Source organism: Pseudorca crassidens, chromosome 7 (genome assembly GCF_039906515.1).
Source record: "Pseudorca crassidens isolate mPseCra1 chromosome 7, mPseCra1.hap1, whole genome shotgun sequence".
Taxonomy (NCBI): domain Eukaryota; kingdom Metazoa; phylum Chordata; class Mammalia; order Artiodactyla; family Delphinidae; genus Pseudorca; species Pseudorca crassidens.
The window spans coordinates 89,936,351-89,959,888 of NC_090302.1; the positions used below are offsets into that span (position 1 = coordinate 89,936,351).

At 38.5% G+C, this 23,538-nt stretch overlaps 1 protein-coding gene across 7 annotated transcripts; it reads left to right on the plus strand.

Moving 5' to 3' along the window:
• The first annotated feature begins 48 nt into the window (after positions 1-48).
• NOL8 (nucleolar protein 8) lies at positions 49-23,298 on the plus strand. Of its 7 annotated transcripts, none has more exons than XM_067744949.1 (17): positions 53-388; positions 1,153-1,376; positions 2,100-2,162; positions 3,545-3,623; positions 5,007-5,142; positions 5,665-5,733; positions 7,371-9,248; positions 10,519-10,632; positions 11,114-11,236; positions 11,523-11,613; positions 14,434-14,572; positions 15,231-15,308; positions 17,886-18,157; positions 19,685-19,811; positions 20,384-20,454; positions 21,576-21,655; positions 22,142-23,298. In XM_067744949.1, the coding sequence occupies exons 2-17, from the start codon at positions 1,238-1,240 to the stop codon at positions 22,190-22,192; spliced, it is 3,510 nt and encodes a 1,169-aa protein (XP_067601050.1). In that variant the 5' UTR covers positions 53-388; positions 1,153-1,237; the 3' UTR covers positions 22,193-23,298. The 7 variants fall into 7 exon arrangements, 6 of the variants coding, with proteins under 6 accessions (XP_067601050.1, XP_067601049.1, XP_067601052.1 ...); XM_067744948.1 differs by having other exon boundaries at positions 1,211-1,376; XM_067744951.1 differs by having other exon boundaries at positions 53-293.
• Positions 23,299-23,538: the final 240 nt, after the last annotated feature.

Consider the following 23,538-nt stretch of genomic DNA (forward strand, 5'->3'; position numbering starts at 1 on the left):
CTCCCTCACTTCCGCCGACCATATCCAGGAGAACACAAGGTGATAACCCTCTTAAGTATGAAGTAGGGAATTTTAGTTTGGGGTCTTTCGCGAACTTTGAGGCAGGGAACGGAGGCATTCCGGTCGCCCAGAAGCCTGGAAACGAAATAAAAAGCACTGGGGAACTGAGCGTGGTAGTGGAACCTTAGGATGCTGGGTTGGAAATCCAGTAGGAAGGAAGAGAGGCGACACTTGTTGGGACACGTGACCAGAAGTTACGGCTCTAAACTGCGCGGGATGTAAAAAACGAAGTGGTGAGGAGTCGGTTTGGGGCATGGGATGTGCCGAGGTCAACTGGCCTACCTTCTCCCTTCTCGTCTTTGAGTCTTCTCAGAGGAAGACGGCTAGGGTGGGTAGGTTGGGGGCGGAGGAAGCTACCAGGAAGATGTAGGCCGTGGCTCACGCCTAGATCAGGAGCGATGCTCAGGGCTTTTGGCGCTGTTTTGAGGTCGCGCGTGGGAGGAGTCTGGGAGCTGAGCGCTAGCCGGGTGCTAAACGAGATTAGAGATCTCATGAAAAGCCGCAAATCTCAGTACCTCTGGAAGAGTTTTCCTGAGTCCCTTCTAATCCAACAATCTCCCTAGTATAAAGAATTACAGTTTCTGAAATTAGATTTGGGTTATAATCTTGGCTTCACCGCTAATTCTCTGAATGGCTTTGGGAAAGTGACTTAACCTCTCCTGCTAATCTGAAAAAAGATGCCTGCAAACTATTTTGTACAACGCTGGCACATAGTGTTTTTTAAAAAGTCTGTATTAGCCATGATATCAGTTGCTCTTTTTATGCCTGAACAGCACTTTGTAGATATTTCTGTTGTGACATAGTATTGTAATTGCAGCATTTGCTTACTTCTCATGTGACTGTGAGGAGCTTGAGGATTGAGAGCCTTTTATCTTTCCGTGTGGTAACCTGTCCCATCCCATTTCTGTCAGCATTTGTTAAAGTGAATGAATGAAGGGAAAACATCTAACAATATGGATAAGTAAAATCGGGAGGAGTAGAGTGTAATATTGTGGTCATTTAGAGGGAAAGTATGTGCCTGTACCTGTGTCTGTGTGTAGAGGTGCTGTTCCAAAATGCATTCACGAAGAAGTTTTGTTTTGTTTTGTTTAGATTTGAGAAGATTTAAGGGAAAGAGCTCTTCTCTGTAGATAATTATTTTTTCCACTAGAAATACTTGAGTGTATGCCCAGCCTTGATGAAAGCCAACAGAGAAACGAAGCGCCTTTTTGTGGGTGGCCTTGGCCAGAATATTTCTGAGGCAGACCTACAAAATCAGTTCAGCAGATTTGGAGAAGTTTCTGATGTGGAAATCATCACTCGGAAAGATGACCAAGGTAAATTTATAGTTCTTCATGGGTAGTTAAAGGCAAATATAACTGAAGTCAAGTATCACAAAATAAAGGAACCCAAGAGATGAATGTTAGCCCTGAACACTGAAAGTGATATGCATCTCATTACATGATACTGTTGTAGTAACCCCCCACCTCCCATCCCTCCCCCTCCTATGCTCTGTAGATGTTATGTGTGACCTGGAACTTGCCCAGAATTACGTTTCTGAAATCAAAAATTTCTAAATTCCCAAACATCCGGTTTTTGTTTTTGTGGGGTTTTTTTTTTTGGCCGTACGGCTTGCTGGGATCTTAGTTCTCCAACCAGAGATTGAACCCAGACCCTCAGCAGTGAAAGCACAGAGTCCTAACCACTGGACTGCCAGGGAATTTCCAAACATCCAATTTCTGAAACATATAGCTTTCAGTTTTCAGAGCTAAAATTCTAATAATTAGTAGGGTCCTGTTAAGTAGAATATCACTAACATACAAACATGCAAAGTGTTTCCTTAACTGAGTACTTGACATTTTTCTCTTACGTATTTTCTTTTGGAATATTTAGATAATCATGCTTTAAAAAAAAAATGCAATCTTTGTATCCAATGATAAATAAACAAGGTTTTCCTTTGAAAGAGTACGTTTCTAAGAGCTCTTTTTTAAATTTAGAAACTTAATAATGTTTACATTGTTCTCTGCATACGAATTTAATTTTTTTTTTTTTTTTTTTAGGAAACCCACAGAAAGTCTTTGCATATGTCAACATCAGAGTAGCAGAAGCAGACCTGAAAAAATGTAATGAATGTTTTCTATACTATTTACCAGTCCATGTCACCATGTAATTTGGAATAACTTTTGTTCTAAATCTAAACATCCACCTTCAACTCATCCTGAGGGACAACCACGATCAAGAGAATTTCCATATCCTACAATTCAGGAGGTCTAGGTTCATTCCATAATGAATGACATATGGTAGCACATTGCCTGTGAGTTTGCTCAAAAATGGCATTCCCAAATAATTTGGATAAGGAACCACACTTTAATAGAAACTGCCTGTTACACATATCCCACTGGATATTATGAAATACCCACCTCCCCAGTGTGTTCATTTCTCAGGCAACTAATTCTTCTTATTGAGTGCTGTTAGGAGAGAGGTTTAGAATATGCCCTTATAAGATCATATCCTTGAAATTATGAAGTCTCCATCGATAAGTTTAGTAAAGCTGAGGGCCACCTGTGACCTTCAATGAATAAAGAGGGGGAGATAATTCATACTTCCACTGATGTAGTAATGCATTCTAATTATTTGGAGACTGAAAAGTCAAAAGACACTGAGCAGGAAACATGCTAATAGAGAAAGAGGGCCATTGACCTTTTGTAATTTCATTTGCAAAAAATAGATTCGTTCAGTTAGGAAATAGATATAACAAATATGTTGCAGTTAAGAACACATCAGTTCTGCTGTGTGACCTAGCAGTTTATTTAAACTAGAAGACCCGGTTTGCTTATCTGATGTATAACCAAGATACTGCTTATCTCATAATACTACTGTGAAGATTAAGTTGAATAATATCTTTGTGCTTAGCATAGTACCTACCTCATTGATATTTCTGTTAGTGGTAATTATTAAGGAAGCTAATAGCAGATGTTGAGAAAAATCAACTACTAGGGCACAGTAGTTTAAACACAGTTTAGTTGCTTGCAGCTAATATGTTTGCAAGTTTCACAGTGATAATTAGTATGAGGTGATAAATAAAAGTGAGGTGCTGCAGGATTCCAGTGTCCTCTGATTCACTCTAAGAAAATTACATTAATGTTTTATAGTTTTAGTGTGGGAAATAACAATGAAATGTTAAATAAATACCAGCCATTCGCCACAGATTCCTGACATTACTTTATAAACAAATGACAAATTTTGCTTTATGGTTTACACGTTTGCCTCATTCAAATCTTTCAATTACACGGGGAGGTAGGGAGTGTAAAGATCTAATAAGTGGTCAAGATGAGAATGGGACCTAAGCCTTCTCCTTCCAGGTCTCATTTTCTTTATTCTATTTCCTCTGTGTCTTTGTGATAAGCAGGTTTTCTTTTTTTGGTACTAACTAATTAGTAAAAGCACATGCTGAAATATATTTTTGCATTGCCATGTACTTGGGTACTAATTCTTTGCTTTATAGGTATGTCTGTTTTAAATAAAACAAAATGGAAAGGTGGAACTCTACAAATTCAGCTAGCAAAGGAAAGTTTTTTGCACAGGTAAGATTTGCTCTCCGTGATTTGACCCAATGTTTTTTATATTGTAAGTGGTTTTATATGTTCACTTAATTGATTTGAAACTATCAAATAATGTATTATTACAGTTTTAGCAAATATATGCATTACAAGTAGAGCTAAAATCCTTCTTAACTGTGACTCCCTGTGACCCCCAGACCCCACCAAAGAAGATAATGTAATGCTCCTGTATACGTATATTTTAACCCATAAAAATATATACTTATTTCAGCTTTTTAAACACAACCTTATGTGATGATGTAGGTCTTCCCCCTTCTTATAATGAGTGTTTAGTACTATTTTAGAAAATGGCTGTGCCACAGTGTAGTCAGTCTTCCCCCACTCATAGACATTTAGACCATTTCCACTTCCTCTTGATAAGACTCTTGAGGATGGTCCCTCTGGGGTTTATGTCAACAAAAGGAGTTGCTATGTCATATAGTTATGCACATTTAAAATTTTAATAGACAGTACCAAATTGCTTAAGTTGACTTTAGGCTGTTAATGAAAGTGTCATACAAAAACATAAAGATAATAGGAAATCCCTGTATGAGAGGCATAAGATTAATTATGCATGTGATTTAAGAACAAGGCAATGTAAAAACTTATAAAGCATTTTAAATCCTAAAAGTATTCTTAGGGAGAAGAGATTGTATGAGATTGGGTGCTTCCAAAATAGGAGATATTTTAGGAATGTACACATGGAGTGACCCAGAGCGTTTTAAGATTGTTCTGGGCCAAAGAAATGCCACAAGGAAAAATAAGGTCTAAACCAAGTTTTGAGGGAGTGGTCTGGTGACGAAGATGAGAATTTGATTTTGTTCTTCAGCTGGGGGTCTATGTGAACAGGATAGTGATGAGATTTTCATTCAGCAGCACTTTGCTGCCTACTATATGCAGGAACCGGGGCCCTAGTCCTGAGCAGGTGAGCACACAGTGCTGCTGCCTTGGAGTGTCTATGCAGTTGTGCCTGGGGAGCATGAATCTTGGAAGTTGGAATGTAAGGGACACAGACCAGAGGCAAAGAGGCCAATGAGAATTGGTCAGCACAGTTGACCAGGCCTGTATAAGGTGGCGGAGTTTGAACTGGTAGGTTGAGTTGGCGTTCTGCATTCTCTTTGTTGTGAGAGTAGAAATATTCAAGACTTAGCATATTAGTCTCTGAAAGACACCTCTTCCTCATAAGAGTGAAAAGATTAAGGATAGATAAAATGCCAAAAGTACATAAGTTGAAAGGGAAAAACTGAGAGACCCTAAATGATCTCTATAAAGTTAAACAGCTTTACAGTATTAAAAAACAAAACAGAAGCACTGTTAATAGTGTGGTTCGTTATTTTAACTCTTATTTATATTTTCTGTTTGATTCAGATTGGCCCAGGAGAGAAAAGAAGCAAAAGCAAAGAAAGGAAAATCAACAACAAGCAACACCAACTTGTTAGAAAAAATGGGAGTGGTGGATTTCCATGTGAAAGCTGTGCCAGGGACAGAAGTACCAGGGCACAAAGTGAGTCTCCTCTGGTAGCCTGAATAGCTCAGGAACCAATTCCTGACACCAGGTGACCATGAGCATCATGTTTTAAAGCAACTGCTTTTTTCTCTTGCTTTGAAGCAGTTAACATAGATAGTGCTTTATGGTCTTCAAGTGCATTTACAACTCTTGGGAAAGCACAGTTTTCCCCCATTTTAGAAAGAGAAATCAAAACCCAAGTGGAGGCAGGTCTCCCAGGGGGCATAGGTGGTGAAGAGTGCAGGCAGGTCCGACGTTTGCCTTTTTAATGGCTGTTATTTGTGTAGCATCCTACATGGTTTATATGGGATCAATAACTGCCCCAATTTTCCTTCTTTCTTTTTCCTTTCCTGATACACTTTTTTGAGCACTTGTGTTTCATTATCAGAAAACTAAACCCAACAGTAATCGTGGTCCACTATGAGTTCAAATATTTTTAAATGACATTTATTCAGTGTGGTTAATCTTTTCCATTTGTGACAAGTATAGTAAATGTATTCTTTTTTTTTTTTCTTTTAGAATTGGGTTGTGAGTAAATTTGGAAGAGTCTTACCTGTCCTTCACCTAAGGAATCAACATAAACGTAAAATATCCTTAGCAATTGGCCTTTCAGAGAAATTATTGTTTACTACGATGTGGATATTTGCAAAAGTTTACTTCATACCTTTAGAATTTCACTGCCTCTGTCAGTAAATCTTTAGATGTTTGTGTAACAGTTTTTATGTTCCCAATTTCTAAGTAAGGTAATACCCACCTACCTACATGTATGAAACAATTAGTGGATAATGAGAGAATGTAATTAGGTTTTATGCAAGTGATGCAAATGATGATTGTTAAAGAAGCACGTTGACTTACTAATTTATACCTCATTCTTCTTGTTTGACATGGATTCAAAGCCATTGCCAGAGGAGCTAAAGAAGGACAAGGGAACACAGCACAATCATTAAAGAAGGCTTTAGAGGAAGTAGGATAAGTTTCACATTAATAGAAAAGAGATAGGAAGGAGTCTAGGAGAGAGGAAAATAGTAGGTAGAAATGTGTAGACAGGCAGAAGAATGGTGGATGGAGAAATAGTATGGAACCCAGTATGAGCAAATTCAGATGCCCATTCCCCTGAGGAAATGAGGTCAGATTGTCTAAGACCTTGAATTCCTAGTGTCATGGACTTCTGGGCAGAGGGTGTTTTTTGTATTCTTTTAGCTCTAACCCTGTGTGTCAGGGGAAGCAGAAGCAATTTCAGGTATTTCAAACAGAGGTGTGTCCTCACTGTTCATGGCTATTGAGGCCCCTGGAGCCCTGGCCACAGCTGCTGGTTCTGCTGTCCCTGCCAGTGGCACTAAAGTCAGGGAAATACTTCTTTCTTCTTCACCTTCCAGCTTCCCACCAATGGTACCACTGACAGCAAAGAGGAGGATTTGGAAGGACAGTGTAAAGCCAAGAGACAATAGACACTGTTTGGCATACCTCGTATATAATTGTCCATGTATTCAGTAGTCACTGAATGAACAAAAGGACTTTTCAGTAGTGATAGATTAAAGCAACTTATACTTGTTTATTCATATGTTTTAGGAAATCAGCAAATGCCACCTGTCACTACAGCACAGTGACATTAACTAGAATCTTTCTGGACAATGTCAGCAACGAAGACCTGATAAAGAATTATTAGCCTTCTAAGAAAGACCTATAAAATGCAGAGAGCGAGTAAAATGTGAAATGGATGTCATTGAACTAAGAGAATCAGATCTAGGATGAGGCAGCATTGAGAAAACAGAAATGGCCAAAAAGTTTGAGAATCTTTGAGTCTCAAGTTTGAGATACCAACACTTAGTATAGTATCTAGCTGTGCCCGCTCTGGGTTCCTCTCTATACTCCGCTTTATGGTATTAGCTCAGTGGATAGACTTCTCAGATTTACAGAAAAGTCTTGTGGCCTCTTGTACCTAGAATATAATCTGAATCGGTTTGCTGTGATATACACATGCAGCCCAAGTAATTTCTGCCAATTAATAGTGATGGTTCTTGGTTTTCACTCTGGACATGCCATGGACATGTCAGTTCCAAAGACCCTGAGTCACCTAATTAAGTCCTTATTTTGTTTGATAGGAAACTGAGGGTAAAATGAGTCAATGACTTGCTCAAGATTAAACAGTATTCTTTTTGCTTTACCAGTTTGATAGGTTTTTCTAAAACCTAGTGCCTTTGTTTTCTTCCTTGACTGTTGGTGACATCATAAAGTATGATCCCTCAAAATACTGCCACAACCTAAAGAAAATAGGGGAGGATTTCACAAATGCTATCCCTATATCCAGCCTCACTTGGGAATTGGAAGGAGGGAATGATCCTGTGAGTAAGAAACGACGAGGAGAATTCTCTGACTTTCACAGCCCTGCCAAGAAGATAATAAAAGTGCAGAAGAACGAGGGTTCCACTGCATCTCTGGCTTTGAGACCAAAACCTAGTAGCATAATGGAGAGCCCACATTTAATACAACAACAGGCTGCACAAAATACACCTCATAATTCCATTACTCCTAAATCACCCTGTGTACCTGATTCTGATAGTCAGAAACTTAAAAACGTATTTTTTCAGACTTCTGACTTAGAAACTACCAAAAAGAGAAATAGCATGTCTGATGATGATATTGATTCTGAAGATGAATTAAGACTAATGATTGCAAGAGAGGAAAACCTAGAGAAAACTACATGGTCCTCAATAAATGGATCTGAAAATGATCCCTTTGAAGTTGTAAGAGATGATTTTAAATCACATTTTCACAAATTTCATACTTCAACAGGTTTAGGCATCAAAAATAATGTCTTTTGCCTCAGTAGTGAAGATAATGTTATGGGAAATGATTGTGACTCTGATTCAGGAGATACAGATGAAATCATTGCAATGAAGAAAAATTCTGATAAGATCAAACACAGTGTAGAACTTTCACAAACAGAAAAGTATATGCACAAGAAAACTTATTTGAAAAATAGAAAAAAGTGTGATCTTTCTGTTGATTGTATTAAAGTACAAAAAAGAAAAAATAAAGAGACAGCCCTCAGTCACAGAATTAAGCCTCTCAGTTGTGAATCTCCGATTGAGTCCAGTAGCAGTGAAGATGCTGATTCTGTATCAGAATCAACCGAGTCTGAAGGAGATAAGGAGTATAACACCATGATGAAAAACTGTCTCCATATGAATCTAACTTTAGCTGATCTGGAACAGTTGGCTGGCAGTAACCAGGAGGCGCCGAAAGAAGATACTGAGAGCAATGGCCGGAAAACCACTGCCAAGTCTGACAGGGCTTCCAAGAGCCACAGAACTCCAGGTGGCCTCCACAAAGGCCAACAGTGTATTCATCCTGAGGAGATTGTGGCTTCCCTTTTAGAAGGAAAAGAGAACACACATGGAAAACAGGAACCAAAGGAAAATACCTTAAAGCCAAAATTCCAGGCTTTCAAGGGAGTAGGCTGTCTCTATGGAAAGGAAACAGTGAAAAAATCCTTGAAAGAGAGTGTTGCCTCTAACAATATTAATAAAGATCATAAATCCTTGAAACTTGAGGATCCCAGGAGCATGTCCATGAAAAAATGGTCCTTGTATGCTAATAGCCCATCAAGTAAACTGACTCTTTCCCAACATGCAAAGAAGGCAAGTGACTCAAACCAAATTCAGCCTCAAAAGAGACAGTCTACTTTTGAGAGCCAGGCTCACAAGGTGGTTTTCCCTAGCAGTTCAGAAAAGGGAAATGGAAATCCTATTTCTAGTCTATTGCCACTAAAAGATAAGAAATCTTTGAGTCTTGGTGCCAAGACTCTCAGGAGAGGCTTTGATGAAGACTGTTGCCACAGGACTGGAAAGTCAGGAGAGAGCTCCAAAAAGAGGCCTGATCTGTGCAGCCACAAGGCCCCTGAGAAATCACCAGAGGTCTCCTCCAGGAGAGACCCTCAGGGAAGCAAAACTGACTTCCCACTTTCTGTTAATAGTTCATCAGATGTTAGTGCTAAGGATAAGCACGCTGAAGATAATCAGAAGCGTTTGGCAGCCTTAGAGGCAAGGCAGAAAGCAAAAGAAGTACAAAAGAAGTTGGTTCACAATGCTCTGGCAAATTTGGTGAGTATATTTTCAGTCTAGGGATTTAACAAGAACTTGTTTCCGAGTCCAACCTTTCTTTCCTACGAAGGTAAGCAGGCTCCTTTAGAGCTGAATGTTTGTGTTTTGTGTCCTTGTATCTTTAGTATATCCGGATATCGCTTTAGAAGCTGTAACTGATATAGTTAAGTGATATGTCCTAATATGTCTGAATTTACATATAAATCACTTGCCAAGTGATTCATATCTTACCAAGATTTACTGTAATGAGTCTTTATTCATTCTTTCAACAATTGTTAATTACCTATGAAATTCCAGGCCTTCACAGCAAGTGCTAGATTTACAGAGAGGATCACTGTTAGGTGGTTGGTATTGGCTTACAGTGTGGTGGACAGAAGGTCACAGTTCAGTTCCATGGGATGAGAAAGAAGTACGCCTGTGTGCTCTGACAGCACACTGATACTAATTTGTTGGCAGTGGTGGGGCAGAGGGGGGTGGGGAGCCGGCACTTCCTCAGCTGAACTGAATCTAGTGTGAAAGGATCAGTAGGAATTGGTCTGGCAGAGGTAAAAGGGTACAAAGAGAGAGGAAAGGCATTCCAAGATAAAGGAACAGTTTGTACAAAAGTGAATATTTGCAATCAGTGTGATCAAATGTATAGAGTACAAGATGGTGAGAAATGAGATGAGAGAGATAAGTAGGGGTGAGGTGTGAAGAGGCTACAGGGGTTGGACTTTATTCTCAAGGCTGTGAAAAGACTAAAGAACTTGAAGCAAGGGAATGGAGATTAGTTATGTATATATTGGAACAGGAGTTGGCAAACTAGAGCTCACAAGCCACTAGCCCATGGCGTATTTTGGAAGAGCCTCCAAGCTAAGAATGGTTTCTACATTTTTAAAGGGTTTAAAAAAGAAGGATACAGAACCAAAACTATATGTGGCTTGCAAAGCCTAAAATATTTACTCTCTGGCCCTTGACAGAAAAAGTTTGCCAACTTCTGTTTGGGAAAGATGGTTCAGGACATGATGAGAACAACAAATCAAATGGGACAGACAGCCTTTGGGAGGTCTTGAGCCAGAACCAAGGCAGTGACAGTGGGAATATATTTTTAAAATAGCAAGACGGTCCAACTGATGGGACTTGGTGATAAACTGGAAATGGAGAGAGAGAAGTTTCTATCTTAGGATGATGGCAGCATTCACTAGATAAGGAAATAGGGTCAGAAATAGACTTGCTAGGGGAAGGAGATAAGCGGTTGTCTTAAGGGTAATGCTTTTGATGCCCACTCTAGGATGGTTATTCAGAGGACAAGCCAACGCACATCATCTTTGGTTCCAACAGTGAAAGTGAAACAGAGGAGACATCCACTCAGGAGCATAACCATCCAGGAGAGGAACCAGTAAAAGTAAGAAATTTAGGGTGGGCATTCCTATACTTTTGCAGATCCATTTCTGCATGTTGCATACCAAGACTTGCATACAACTGCTGGGCTCAACATAAAATCCTCTGGGAGCCACAATGAAACCCAGGGCTCCCCTGACCATCACGCATGGATACCACAGGGGCCTTAGAGATTTTCTCCCACATAAATCTATCCTCCACATCATCTGCAAAGTGACATCAATATTAGTGAAACCCTGCAGAAGGTGTTCACACATTTAATAACTCCCCCCCATTCCAGGCTGCATTAGGAGCCTCTGGATTTAGTGACCCAAGGGGCCAAGTAGATATCACTGAGTCAGAAGTTTCCATTCTAACCACCATCCAGTCTTTCCTGGGAGATGCATGTGGGTTGTTGTTCCATACATGTGAGGAGGAAGATTACGTAATGAAGGAAATGCTGTCTTGGTTATTAATAAACATTTCTGTCTTTACCTATGTAACAGGAGTCCATGGGTGGAGCCTCTGGGAAGCTCTTTGACAGCAGCGATGATGAGGAATCTGGTTCTGAAGATGACAGTAACAGGTTCAGAATTAAACCTCAGTTTGAGGGCAGAGCTGGACAGAAGGTTAGTGAAGACTGAAAATAATAAAACTTGCAACATGTCCTTATTTTTCGACATAGTCCTTAAATCTAGATTAGTGCAGGCAGACCTTGACCCACACTCCAGTGTTAAGGTGTTTATTTTGATAGTGAGTCCTCCATGACCCTCTCTGATTGGTTCATGGGTAGGTGAGTTTATGCAAATATTAATGTAGTGAATTTCATGGCATGGAGGTATACTTAGAAGGTCTTGTTTATAAGTAATTTCTTGGGAACATGGCTGTCAGTTGTCTTTGTGTTTTGTCTTATAGCTCATGGATTTGCAGTCTCACTTTGGCACTGATGACAGATTTCGCATGGACTCCCGATTTCTAGAAAGTGATAGTGAAGAGGAACAGGAAGGTAAATGCCTTATTGTCCAAACAAACAGTCCTGATGTCAGAGCTGGGGGACCTTGAGAAGTCATGTAGTCTAGCTTCTTCACTTAACACATAGAGAAACTCTGTACCCCAAGACACTGAATTGTGGAGCTTGTAATCCAATAGTTAGCTTACTCAATACTTCTTGAGTTTGTTTGTACATATTAATTTATTTATAAAATTTTAATTACCTGAAGCTGCCAGAAAAGACAGGAATAGTTAGCATCCACCAAAGGTGCCATCTTCTATCATCCTGTTCCTGGCATTAGAGAGAAGGCAAGGACCCTACCTGGCAGTAGATCAGGTCCTGGTGAGGCTGTGGAAGACAGTTACATCACGCTTGGCTTACTTAAAGGAAGTGTTTATCTTCCAGCATGCATGCTGGATGCAGGTTTTTAAAAACAATGTACCATTGAATGTCACTCTACGTAGATTCATCCCATGTGAATATATCTAACAGCAGTGATGCTACCAGAAGCATCCTGATTCTGCTCTTACTTCCTATACCATTTTCTACACCAGTGGTTCCAAACTTTCTCTACAAGATCTTCTACTCTTATCCTTTGCAAAAGACCTTACCTCCTACCATCCTCACTTGAGGATGGCCACCTCAAGTGAGCTCCCTGCTTTCCTTTCCAATCTCAGAACTACTCTGTCCTTAACTTTTTTCCTCTTCGTGAGTTAATCTAATCTGCATCTTAATCTTCCTCATTCATACCTCCTTTTAACCTCCTTTCTTATGCGCATCTTCATACTTTCCCTTTTTTCTATCTCTTCCCTCTTTCTACAGACATAGGTCTCATAGGTTCAAAAAGCCATTTCTTCAACCCTGCCAGTTTTCAAGTTGCCACTCCCATCTTTTTTCAGTTCTAAACCTGAAATGAAAAAATAAATTGCACTAATTTAGAAGCAGTTGGCTTTTTATTGAAAATACAACCTCTGGAAATGATGCTCTTGATTCTTTGAAGTGATTATTGTGTATATTGTACATTTCTGAAAACAAGTGTTCAGAGAGTAAGTTCTCCAGGATCCACAGCAAATTATGTTTCAGAGCTTCTCACTCAAAATTCCATGTTGAAAACAGGAATGGACAGAACCTTGGGAATAGCCTAGAAGCTATACATAGAGTTTACTTTCTAACTTCTGCCACTTTTGTCTGTCTCTTTACAACTCTTCAGTATGCGTTCCCTGCACATACTATCTGGTTCACCAGATGCAGTGGCACCTTCCCAAGCTTCTTCAGCCTGCCCGTACCATTTGTCACTGTTAATCATCCTTCTTGAACTGTTCTCTTCCCTTAGCTTCCATTGCACTATAACTTCCTTATTTTCTTCTTAATTCTTGGTTCCTAATTTTCCCTTTGCCTTTAGATATGTAAAGGTTCTGTAAGTCCCTGTGGCTTTAACCTTCTTTTGTGCGTGAATATTTTCCAAATCTGGATCATCTTTGCTCCTGACTATCCTGCTGAGCTCCCAATTATTCTTTTCTCAATGCCTGATGGATATTTCTCACAGGCGTCCCTGAACGCGTGTTAAAACGCAGCAGATCCCAAACTGAATTTACTCTCTCTCAGGTGCTCTGGACCCTTCTGTTTCTGTTGATGGTACTTCCATTCTTAGGGCAGTCAGACACAGAATCTCTGTCTTTTGTTTCTTTCCTTCCCAACTTTTGAGACTGAATTTTTTGTGAGTTGCACAAAGACTGTCCTGCAGATAAACAGCCTACAAATACCTCGCAGCCAGTCTACAAATACCTTAAGCCCTTTCTAGCATTGTGTTCTTTTTCCTAATGGTCAGTATTAGGGTAAAATTGAAAGTACCATTTTTTGAAGTCAAAAATTGTTGAATATTAGCAGTTTCATATGGTTTAACCTAATGCAATGTAAACTCTTTGAACTTTCTTATTTCAATGTATGTGTTCATTTTTTCACTTGCCTGGCATGCACTCCTCCCTCCTCAGGGGATCTACTTGTCTTTCCTACCTTAGACTCCACCTGGTTTATAAAACGTTTCTTAATCCAATTGAACATAATCTTTACCTCTTTTGAACCCTTAGACACTTTGGGGTCATCTCTATAGAGAACTATTCAAATCAGCATTTTATTCTGTTTATTTCTGTTACTTGGTTGTTTATATCCTGCCATAATTTGAAAAGGTCTTTAAGGCTTACTTAGACTTCTTTTGTATTTCTATCTATAATCCAAACTAGCTGTTAAATGTTTAACTTTGTTCTCTGATATTTGTCTGTTTCTAGTAGCTAAGGATAACAAGCTTCTAGGCTTCCACAGTGCCCTGTGTGTAGGCTTTCTTCCTGCAATATTTAGTACTGAATCTAAAGGCTAAAGTAACTGTCTACTAACATCATATTAATAGTCAGTAAAATTGGCATCTTTCACTATTTTTCATGTTTAGATTTACATGTAATTTAGATTAATTTTTAGAAAGTTAAAAAAATCAAAGAATCTCTGATCACTTTAATTTTATAGTTAGTATATTGCTCTATTACATTTGTCAATCTTTACCTTAAAAACTTTTAGACTTGCCACTGAAAGCCATTAAATTCAGATTTCATTTGTATAATTACAAACAGAAATGGGAATTTTGTTTGCTGGTCATGCAGTTTCTAGATTCACTATGACATTGGGGATCTTGGGGATAGGGAGGTTAGCAAAACAAGGTTTAACTTTTCTTCTTCCTATCTTAATGTGCTTTGCACATGTTTACGTGCTTGATAAATATTTGATCATTGAGACTTCTCAGGTTATGTTTGCCAAGAGATTACTAATTATCCTCTTCCCTCTAAGAAATAAATGAAAAGAAAACTGCTGAGGAAGAAGAGCTTGCTGCAGAAAAGTTGAAAGCCCTGAATGTTGTGCAGAGTGTTTTGCACATCAACTTAAGCAGTTCTACAAGCAAAGAATCAGTAGCTGCTAAGAAATTTAAGTATGGTTTATGTTTCATCCCATTCTGCCCTCTTTTCCTTTGCCATAAAATGAGGCCATTTTAAACTTCCTGGGGAGAGCAGTTAGCAACATGTATCAGACCCTTAAAATTGTACTTACCTTGACCTAGTGATTCACTTCAAGAAACTAATCTTAAATTATTTCTGTATTTATTATTAGTAAAAAAAAAATTGGACAACTGTTTAAATATTAATAAATGTAACTGTTTACTATGGAAAATTTCCAGCATATAACTTAGAGAGACTAGTGTAATGAAACCCCTATGTACCATCACCCAGCTTCTACAATCACCAACATGTGACCAGTTTTCTCTTTGATACCTTTACTCACTTCCCCCTACTTGCCTCACTGAAATATTTTATGCAAATCCCAATAGCATATCATTTTATCCATATATATTTTAGTATGTTTAAAATAATATTAAACATTTTTAAAGATCCAGGACAAGAAGTCAAAACTAGATAATTTAAAATATGATTGCTTCTGAGGAGCTCCTAATACATTTCTTTGATATTATGTGCCTTTTTCTTGCTCAAAAAGTGGAATTGCCCTGGTATTGCATTATAATTTGCTATTAGTTTTTTGCATTAATATTCTGAATTGTCTCTTCCAACTTATCACTCTCCTTTCTTTAATAGGGACATCATACGTTATGATCCAACAAGGCATGACCATGCCACTTATGAAAGAAAAAGAGATGATAAACCAAAAGAAAGGTATATTAAGCTACTACTTTTAGTAGCAGGTTCATATGAATTAATCTCATTTCAGACAGTGAGAAAAGTAGATAGTAACCATTATCACATCCATTGGTCCCCATTGTATTCAGTTTAAGAACAGGGAAGGGAGAAAGAGAGCAATTATTGATGTGGTGGAGAGAGTCTTACTTTTGGCAAAGGAATCTTCATGCATAGAAATGATGATATGTGCCCCTTCTTTAGTCGGTGTCTTCTACCTACATTAGTTTCCTGTGGCTTCTGTAACAGATTGGTGACTTAAAAACACAAAAATTTTTCTCACAGTTCTGGAGGCTGGGAGTCTGAAATCCAGATTATTGGAAGAGCTGTGTTCCCTCTGGAGATTCAGGGGGAAAAAACTCCATTTCGTGCCTCTCTCTTAGCTTCAGGTGACTGCCAGCAATCTGGTATTCCTTGGCTTGTGACTATATTATTCCAGTCTCTGCCTCCATCTTCACGTGGGCTTCTCATTTCTATGTGTCTCTCATCTTTGTGTCTGTTATAAGGACACTTGTGATTCCATTTAGAGTCTGCCTGGATAATCTCTTCATTGCAAAATCCCTAACTTTATTACAAAGACCTTTTTTTCAAAATAAGGAAATATTCACACGTTCCAGGAATTAGGGCCCGGACATATCTTTCTGGAGGCAACCATTCTATCCACTGCACTACTCTAGTGTGGTAGGAGCGTCTATTTCTTATAGATATGCTGTGGCAAATATTTTTTTGATAAATATGGCAAATATATGGAGCAACCAGTAACTTTGCCTGATTTAATTTCTTGATTTCCTGCTATTTAAAATCACTAAAGGCACTGTGGTATCCTGAATTAGATCCTGGAACAAAAAAGACACTTGTAGAGAAACTGGTGAATTGGGAACAGAGTCTGTGTTTAGTTAATAGTAGTGTACCAGTGTTAATCTTTTAGTTTTGACAATTGTATCATATCTATGTAAGATGTTACCTTGAGGGGAAACTAGGTGAAGGTTATTTGGGAACACTGTTTCCAGTTTTTCTATAAATCTAAAATTATTCCAAAATTAAAGGTTTCTTTTAAAAAGAATCACATACCAGACCAAAGTAGAACTAATATAAACGTTCCCTGCAATGTAGGATTCCAGATTGCAATGTGATTCTGGGTAGTCTCTGGAGAGCTTGCAGTCAAAATGTTGCTTGGGGCTTCAGTCTCCAAAGGCCTGACTAATCCTCGCGACGTACTTCCAAGATGTCTCACTCACATAGCTGTTAGCCAGTTCCTCACCTTGTTGGCTTCTCCATTAGGCTGCTTAAGTGTTCTCATAACACTGACCCAAAAGAGAGATAGAAGGAGGAAGCCACAGTATATTTTATGACATAGTCTTAGAAGTCACACAGTGACACATCTGCCTTATTCAGTTTTCTTGAAATAAGTCACTAAATCCAACCCATACTTTCATAGGGGAAGGGGAGATTAAGCACTTCTTCCTGAAGAGAGAGGCACTGAGGAATTTGTGGACACATTTTAAACTACCACAACCTGTCCTCTGGTTGAAAATTGTTTTATATTCCTGCCATATGCAGAACATGCTCAACCCTGCTCTAGACTCCCCAGAAGTCTCACCTTTTTATAGTGTCAGTTCAAAATCTAGGATGTTGGGCTTCCCTAGTGGCGCAGTAGTTGAGAGTCCGCCTGCCGATGCAGGGGACGCGGGTTCGTGCCCCGGTCCGGGAAGATCCCACATGCCATGGAGCGGCTGGGCCCGTGAGCCATGGCCGCTGAGCCTGCGCGTCCGGAGCCTGTGCTCCGCAACGGGAGAGGCCACAACAGTGAGAGGCCCGTGTAACACCAAAAAAAAAAAAAAAGTTTCTCTCTGTAAGATAGTCTCCACCAATAAGATGATCATTTAGGACATTATTATTTTAGGTAATATAGTTAGAATATTTGGCCTAATAAATAGAGCAGACTCTAATAGAAAAGAGGATTTTAATCTTTTACTAACTGAAAACTCAATATTGGAGACTGCCATATAACTCTGGTTTAAGATCAAAGAGAAAAACATATTCCTAAATATAGAGCAGGTTGATGGTAATAGAAAAATTTCATTCCCAAACAGACTAGATTTAGCACATTTATAAGGCGTTTCTAAAACAGAATTATGACTAAATCCTTTAATGCCAGTGTCATAAAACTCATAGAATTTTAGAATTTGAAAAAGTCTTATAAGTCATGTGGTTTAACATGGTTCATTTTACAAATGAGGATACTGAGGCCCATTGCAGTTAAGTGATTTTCTTACTCATAGCTAATATCTTAGATGTGACTTCTGAAATGTAGTTCAGAGGATAAGAGATAGGAGAATATGATTCTTGTTTAATACTTGGAGCTGTTTGAAATAGTTTTGTCTATAAAAAGCTTTTTGGTTAAGGTTCTGCCTTTATGAGTTTTATATGTAGATCCTCTTGGTTGTTGAAAGGATGGGACTAAAGTTATCCAAGGTGTTTTTTTCCTGATTTCTGGAAATTTTCCAAAAATTGGCTTTTTTTGTGATGCACGTATCTCTATATATGTCAATGCAGTAAAGCAAAACGAAAGAAGAAAAGGGAGGAAGATGAGAAGCTACCTGAGGTATCTAAAGAAATGTATTATAACATTGCTATGGATTTAAAACAAATATTCCAAACTACAAAAGATACCATTGAAAAGGAAGACAACACACCTTGGAATGAGGACTCTGATGGAGAGAAAGCCGAAGTAGTCCAGGACCCTACAGCTCTGATGACTGGGGATGAACAGCCCAGCGGGTTCACATTCTCCTTTTTTGATTCACACACTAAAAATGTAAAGGAAGGTACTTTTTTTTTTTAAACGTTTTCATTTAAAGCGGTTTGAACTTAATTGATTGAATCTACTGTAACTGTAATGATTTAACATTAGCTGAAGAAAGGATTCTTTCTTCCATCTATATAAACAGTATTGCAGTCAGCATTACATGACCATAAATGTACTGTGCCTAGAGCTGTGTTTAACACACTAAGAAATTGTTTTTGCATTTGGAAGCAAACTTCTAGATAGCTGCCATATGAAGGGAAGCCAGAGAATAATGTGCAGCATCCCTTCTAATGCTGAGTAGAAATAGTCATGAAGAAGTATAAGAAATCATATATTTAAAAAGCTTTGTATCTTAGATGCAGTTGGAGAAGCCATGACTTCAGGAAAACCAGTGCTATATGGTAGGGAAAGGGGAGAAATAGGTAACCCTGGCTCTATACAATTATGCTATGTCATCAATACACCAGTTGTTTCAAACTTTATCCTTGGAGATTTGCCAGAACCTAGAAAAAAGTATCAGCACCAGTATAGACAATTTGGCATTCCATTTCAGGAGGTTTACCTCTGAAGTCCTACATAGTCTAAAAGTTAAAAACACCTATTCCTTAGGAAGTTGCTCCTCACCTAGTGTTTAAGATGAAGTGTAGCTTTTCTGGAAGTTCATTGTAAAAAGCAAGATATACCTATACAGGAGAATACATGCACAGCTAACAATAAGCTCTACTTTAAAGATCAGCAGTTAAAGTAGTATCCATGTGTTTAGCAGGTGAGTATTAAATGCCGGCTTTGTAGTGCTCCAAAAGGAGGTATAGCAATTTAGTAGTTTTCCCAAAATTGTTCTAAATAAGACACAATATATCATTGCTCTGCTTACTTCATTCTCTTGCCTGTGTTGTCCATTTGAGTACCAAGGTCAGTCCTAAACTGTTGAACAGAGTTGATATGATATAGATACTGTCTTTAATTCTTCTAACTTTGAGAGCCAAGTGTGAGAAATTGGCCTTGAAGTGAGTACTAAGACAACTCAGCAACCTGGGAGATGTGTTTTGTGTACTTAGGAAATTATGAGGACTTGTGAGGAGATCACCCACATCTTATAGCAGAAGCTTTTTCAGAAGTTTTAGAAAGAGGCTTTGGGAATTGAAAATATAAAGATATGTTCCTTTTCTCATTTATGAATAAGCAGGAAGGCAACCTGGTTTCACTGCATCATGTTACAGTTTAGGCTTCTCCTGCTAGCACAGGTGCCATGCTTTTTTTTTTTCCTTTTAAATAGCGTTGCTCATTTATAAACCTTTAGTTTGTATATCTTTTTATAGTGTTGCTATATTCCTTATCAGATCACCCTAGCAATGCCCAAAAATATGATAATAGCTTCTCTCAATATTTGAAAATCTAAAAAGATACTACATATTTTGAATTAATGATTAAGGTATTTGAAATTTAGAAATATGAGTGCATGGTGAAAGTAAACAAATTAGTGTGTCCACAAATAATCGGTTGTTAGGTTACAATTCTGTCATCTTTCATTGTCATGACGATATAGAGACCTATAGAGTTGAGGCAGTGAAACCTGGGAAGATTGCCTGGCAGGGAGACCCTCGTTTCCAAGACAGCAGTTCAGAAGAGGAAGATGTTACTGAAGAAACAGATGACAAAAAGCCCAGCCCTGGGTAAGTAGTGTGTTTCTGTGCAGGTTTATTTCATAATTCATAAAATCTGAGTTAGACATACTTTAGAAATGTTATAGAAGTATCTAAGCTTAGCTTCTCAAGACAATTTTCTTTTTTTGGCTCCTTTAGAGAGTTCTGTAGCCTTTTTGTAATTAGGAGCATGTTTCCTTTTCCTTGAAATTTGGATAAACTGGGTGGGGGATATGACGTGCATGGGGAAGAAAACTTGCCACTGAAGTCCTTGATCTGGAAAGAGTATGCTTCAGCTCGTTGGCTGCTACCACGTGGGAAACACTGGCAAATTGGGTAGCAATGCTGGGGTGAGAATATCAACAATCAACACAGGGAAGATAAAGCGTGTACTTAAGTAAGTCTTCGTTACCAAAGTTTCAGGTAGAAGAGAAGAATGTTGAATAGAGAAAGGGTGGTATCACTTTAACTCAGGAAAGAAAAATGAGCAAAACACAAAGCACATATATTTAAGGAATAGTTCATTTATACTTACAGTGTAAACATTTCTTAAATATTGAAATTAAGTGGCCAATTCTCTCTCTCTTTCTCTCTCACTTCAGAGAAGTATCATTACCCGAGAAAGAGACCACTAGATATTTCTTTTTCTCTAAGAATGATGAGAGACTTCATGGTAAGTCAATGTTTTGATTAAATGGTATAGAACAGGTAATAGTACAGCTCTCACCATAGCGCATTCTGATATACTAACATGCATCCAAGTAAGAACTGATTAGGAAAAATTCTGATCCTTTGCAATGTCATGTGCTTTAGCCCCCTCTGTTAGACAGATGCATGTTGACTTGCAAAGCTCTGGAAAACTGAAAGCTCCCACTCGCCACCTCCCTCACTTGTTCACTAACCTCAACAAGGGCTTGTTTTGTTCCAGGGGTTTGCTGAGATACTAGACGTACAAAACTCCTAAGTCTTTAGTACCCTAAAAAGTTCACATGAACTATCTCAATGTCTTGTAATAACCTATAATGGAAAAGAATCTGAAAAAGAATATATAACTGAATCACTTTGCTGTACACTTGAAACCAACACAACATTGTGAATTAACTATACTTCAGTAAAAAAAAAATAGAAAAAAATTTCACATGAAAACTCTGAGGCTGTTGATGAACTCATTTCTTTTTTTTTTTAAATATATTTTATTTATTTATTTTTGGCTGCATTGGGTCTTTGTTGCTGTGCGCGGGCTTTCTCTAGTTGCGGCGAGCGGGGGCTACTCTTCGTTGCAGTGCGCGGGCCTCTCATTGCAGTGGCTTCTCTTGTTGCAGAGCACTGGCTCTAGGCGCGCAGGCTTCAGTAGTTGTAGCATGTGGGCTCAGTAGTTGTGGCTCACAGGCTTCAGAGCACAGGCTTAGTAGTTGTGGTGCACAGGCTTAGTTTCTCCTTGGCATGTGGGATCTTCCCGGACCAGGGCTCGAACCTGTGTCCACTGCATTGGCAGGCAGATTCTTAACCACTGTGCCACCAGGGAAGGCCCAGTGAACTCATTTCTTAAGCCTAACACAAACAGAAGCCAAGTTACATAGTAGTAAATGGTTTATAAACAGTAAAATCCTTGCAGTTCTACATTTTCATTTTGTAAAGAAAACAAGATATTTTTGAAAATTAGCATAAATTGGCTGGGGGCGGTGGGGGAAATGGTCTTAACTAGAATTGAAGACCTTGATAATGCCAGCACTAGAATATTGTCTGTTTTAATATTAATGGGCTGTCTTGTCCTTCTTTATTTTCCCCTTTTAGGTTCTGACTTATTCTGGAGAGGAGTGGGAAGTAATATTAGCAGGAATTCTTGGGAGGCCAGAACAAACAGCTTGCGTATGGTGAGTAGTTGTATTTTCATATTAATTGTCTCCATATTAATTTAAAAGATATGGTGTTATCTTGTGTTAATATTTGCCTGGTGTAAGAATATAGGAGGGCATGAAACTTAAGATAACTGAGAACATGACTTAAATGCTCAGAATGATAGTGCTGGAACAGAAGTTTTAAGTTGTTTAATTCATTCAACCCATGGTGCAGTAAGGAGACTGAAGAGTGGCCCCATTGAGTGACTGGAACGAGTTCTGGCCATGCTTATTAAGTAGCAGGAAATCATAAGACTTTTGAAAGACTGAATTACAGTTTCCATTGTAAACACTTAAAGCCAAAAGTTTGAATATCCCCTGTACATTCCAAGTGAGCACTTCCAAAATGGCTTCTACAACCCTGACACTGAATAACCTAAATTTTACTTTATAGTTACTAAACACCTTGGAAAGTATTTACCACTATTTTTAACAAAGGCTTTTGGTTTTATGTTTTTCTAGGACTGTCGGAAGAAACATAAAGATGCCAAAAGGAGAGTGAAACCAAAATAATAAATGTCATCATTAGTTTTGATACTGAATGTGAACAAGGCTCACCTGTGGAAATTGGAGTGATCTAGAAAATAAGTTTAGCTGACAAAGAAGAATTCAGAGTGAAGGAATATCCAAAATCTTATCTGGTGGATATCATTCTGGTTGCTTTCTTTTCCTGTAGATTTCCTCTTCATTTGTTCCTAATTACTTCAAATAATTAACCTGAACATTTTTTTTTAATGAAGCACAAGATAGTCCCTCAAAATACTTTTCGTACATAATCTCTTTGCCCTCCATCTTCAATAACTAATGGCTATCTTCTGACACAATGTTTACATAAAGCCTTTTAAAATATATGGATCAGAGCACTTGTATTTTCCAAGTTACGTTTCGTGTGAATTATACTTGAAATATTTCTGATTGTATCAAATACACCTTACCTCCATCTTGTGGTTTTTGTTTAAGATGTTGAAAACAAATCAGCCTTGAGTTCTGTACTTGTGTCTTGATGAATAAGCTAACTGAAATGCAGGATATTTCAGACCGGCATCATGGGAGAGTTCTGTGAGGACCAGAAAAGGATGCCAAATGCAGCGTTTTCCTGTCCTTGGCCTCCATGAATTGAGGCCAAAATTCAAAATCTCAAAATTCTAATTAGACTACAGGCTTTTGAAAAATCCAAGTGTCTGAAAGATATGTAGTCACAGTTAGGAGTCAGGACCCTGGGTCCAGATAGGGAAGCAGACTTAATACCTCATTAAATCAATGTGGCTAGGATTCAAGACAGATAAGCCTCTATCAAACTGGGCTCTGTACAAAATTATGCTATATATAAAGTCCCAAGGGATTATCATTGAGCCATACTGTGTATATCTGAAATTAAGTATTTATTGATTTACATCTTGATCAAATATAAACTCTTTGAGGGCTGGGATATCACCTGGTTTGTTAATGGTTACGTCCACACTGCCTAGAACTATGTCTAGCACTAAGTGGGTGCTTAGTAAACAGAGTCCAAGGAACTAAGTAGTTGAAAAGTCATTCGAGATTCCTGTGTTTCCAAGACTTCAGACTTTGTGTAAAACAGAAAGCACCACTCAGGAGGATAAATAATCCAAATATTCCACCTTCTCTTGATGTTGATTATATTTATACCTTCTTATCTATTGCTGCATAGCAAGCCATCCCAGTAACAGTTGTTCATTTTCCTCACAAATAAGCAACTTGGTCAGGACTCAGTGGGGACTGCTCATCTCTACTCCGTGTAATATCATGTGAGTGGCCCAGCTGGGGCTAAAGGATCTATTTCTAAAATGGACTGCTCACTCAGTGCCTGTCCATTGGTTTCCTCACAGCATGGCAAA

Excerpts from the sequence above, each read along its gene's own strand:
- NOL8 (XM_067744948.1), top strand. The coding sequence starts at position 314 with ATGGGATGTGCCGAGGTCAACTGGCCTACCTTCTCCCTTCTCGTCTTT. Across the intron at positions 11,237-11,522 it reads AGGGCAGAGCTGGACAGAAG|CTCATGGATTTGCAGTCTCA; the intron begins GTTAGTGAAGAC and ends TTTGTCTTATAG. Across the intron at positions 20,455-21,575 it reads GAATGATGAGAGACTTCATG|GTTCTGACTTATTCTGGAGA; the intron begins GTAAGTCAATGT and ends TTCCCCTTTTAG.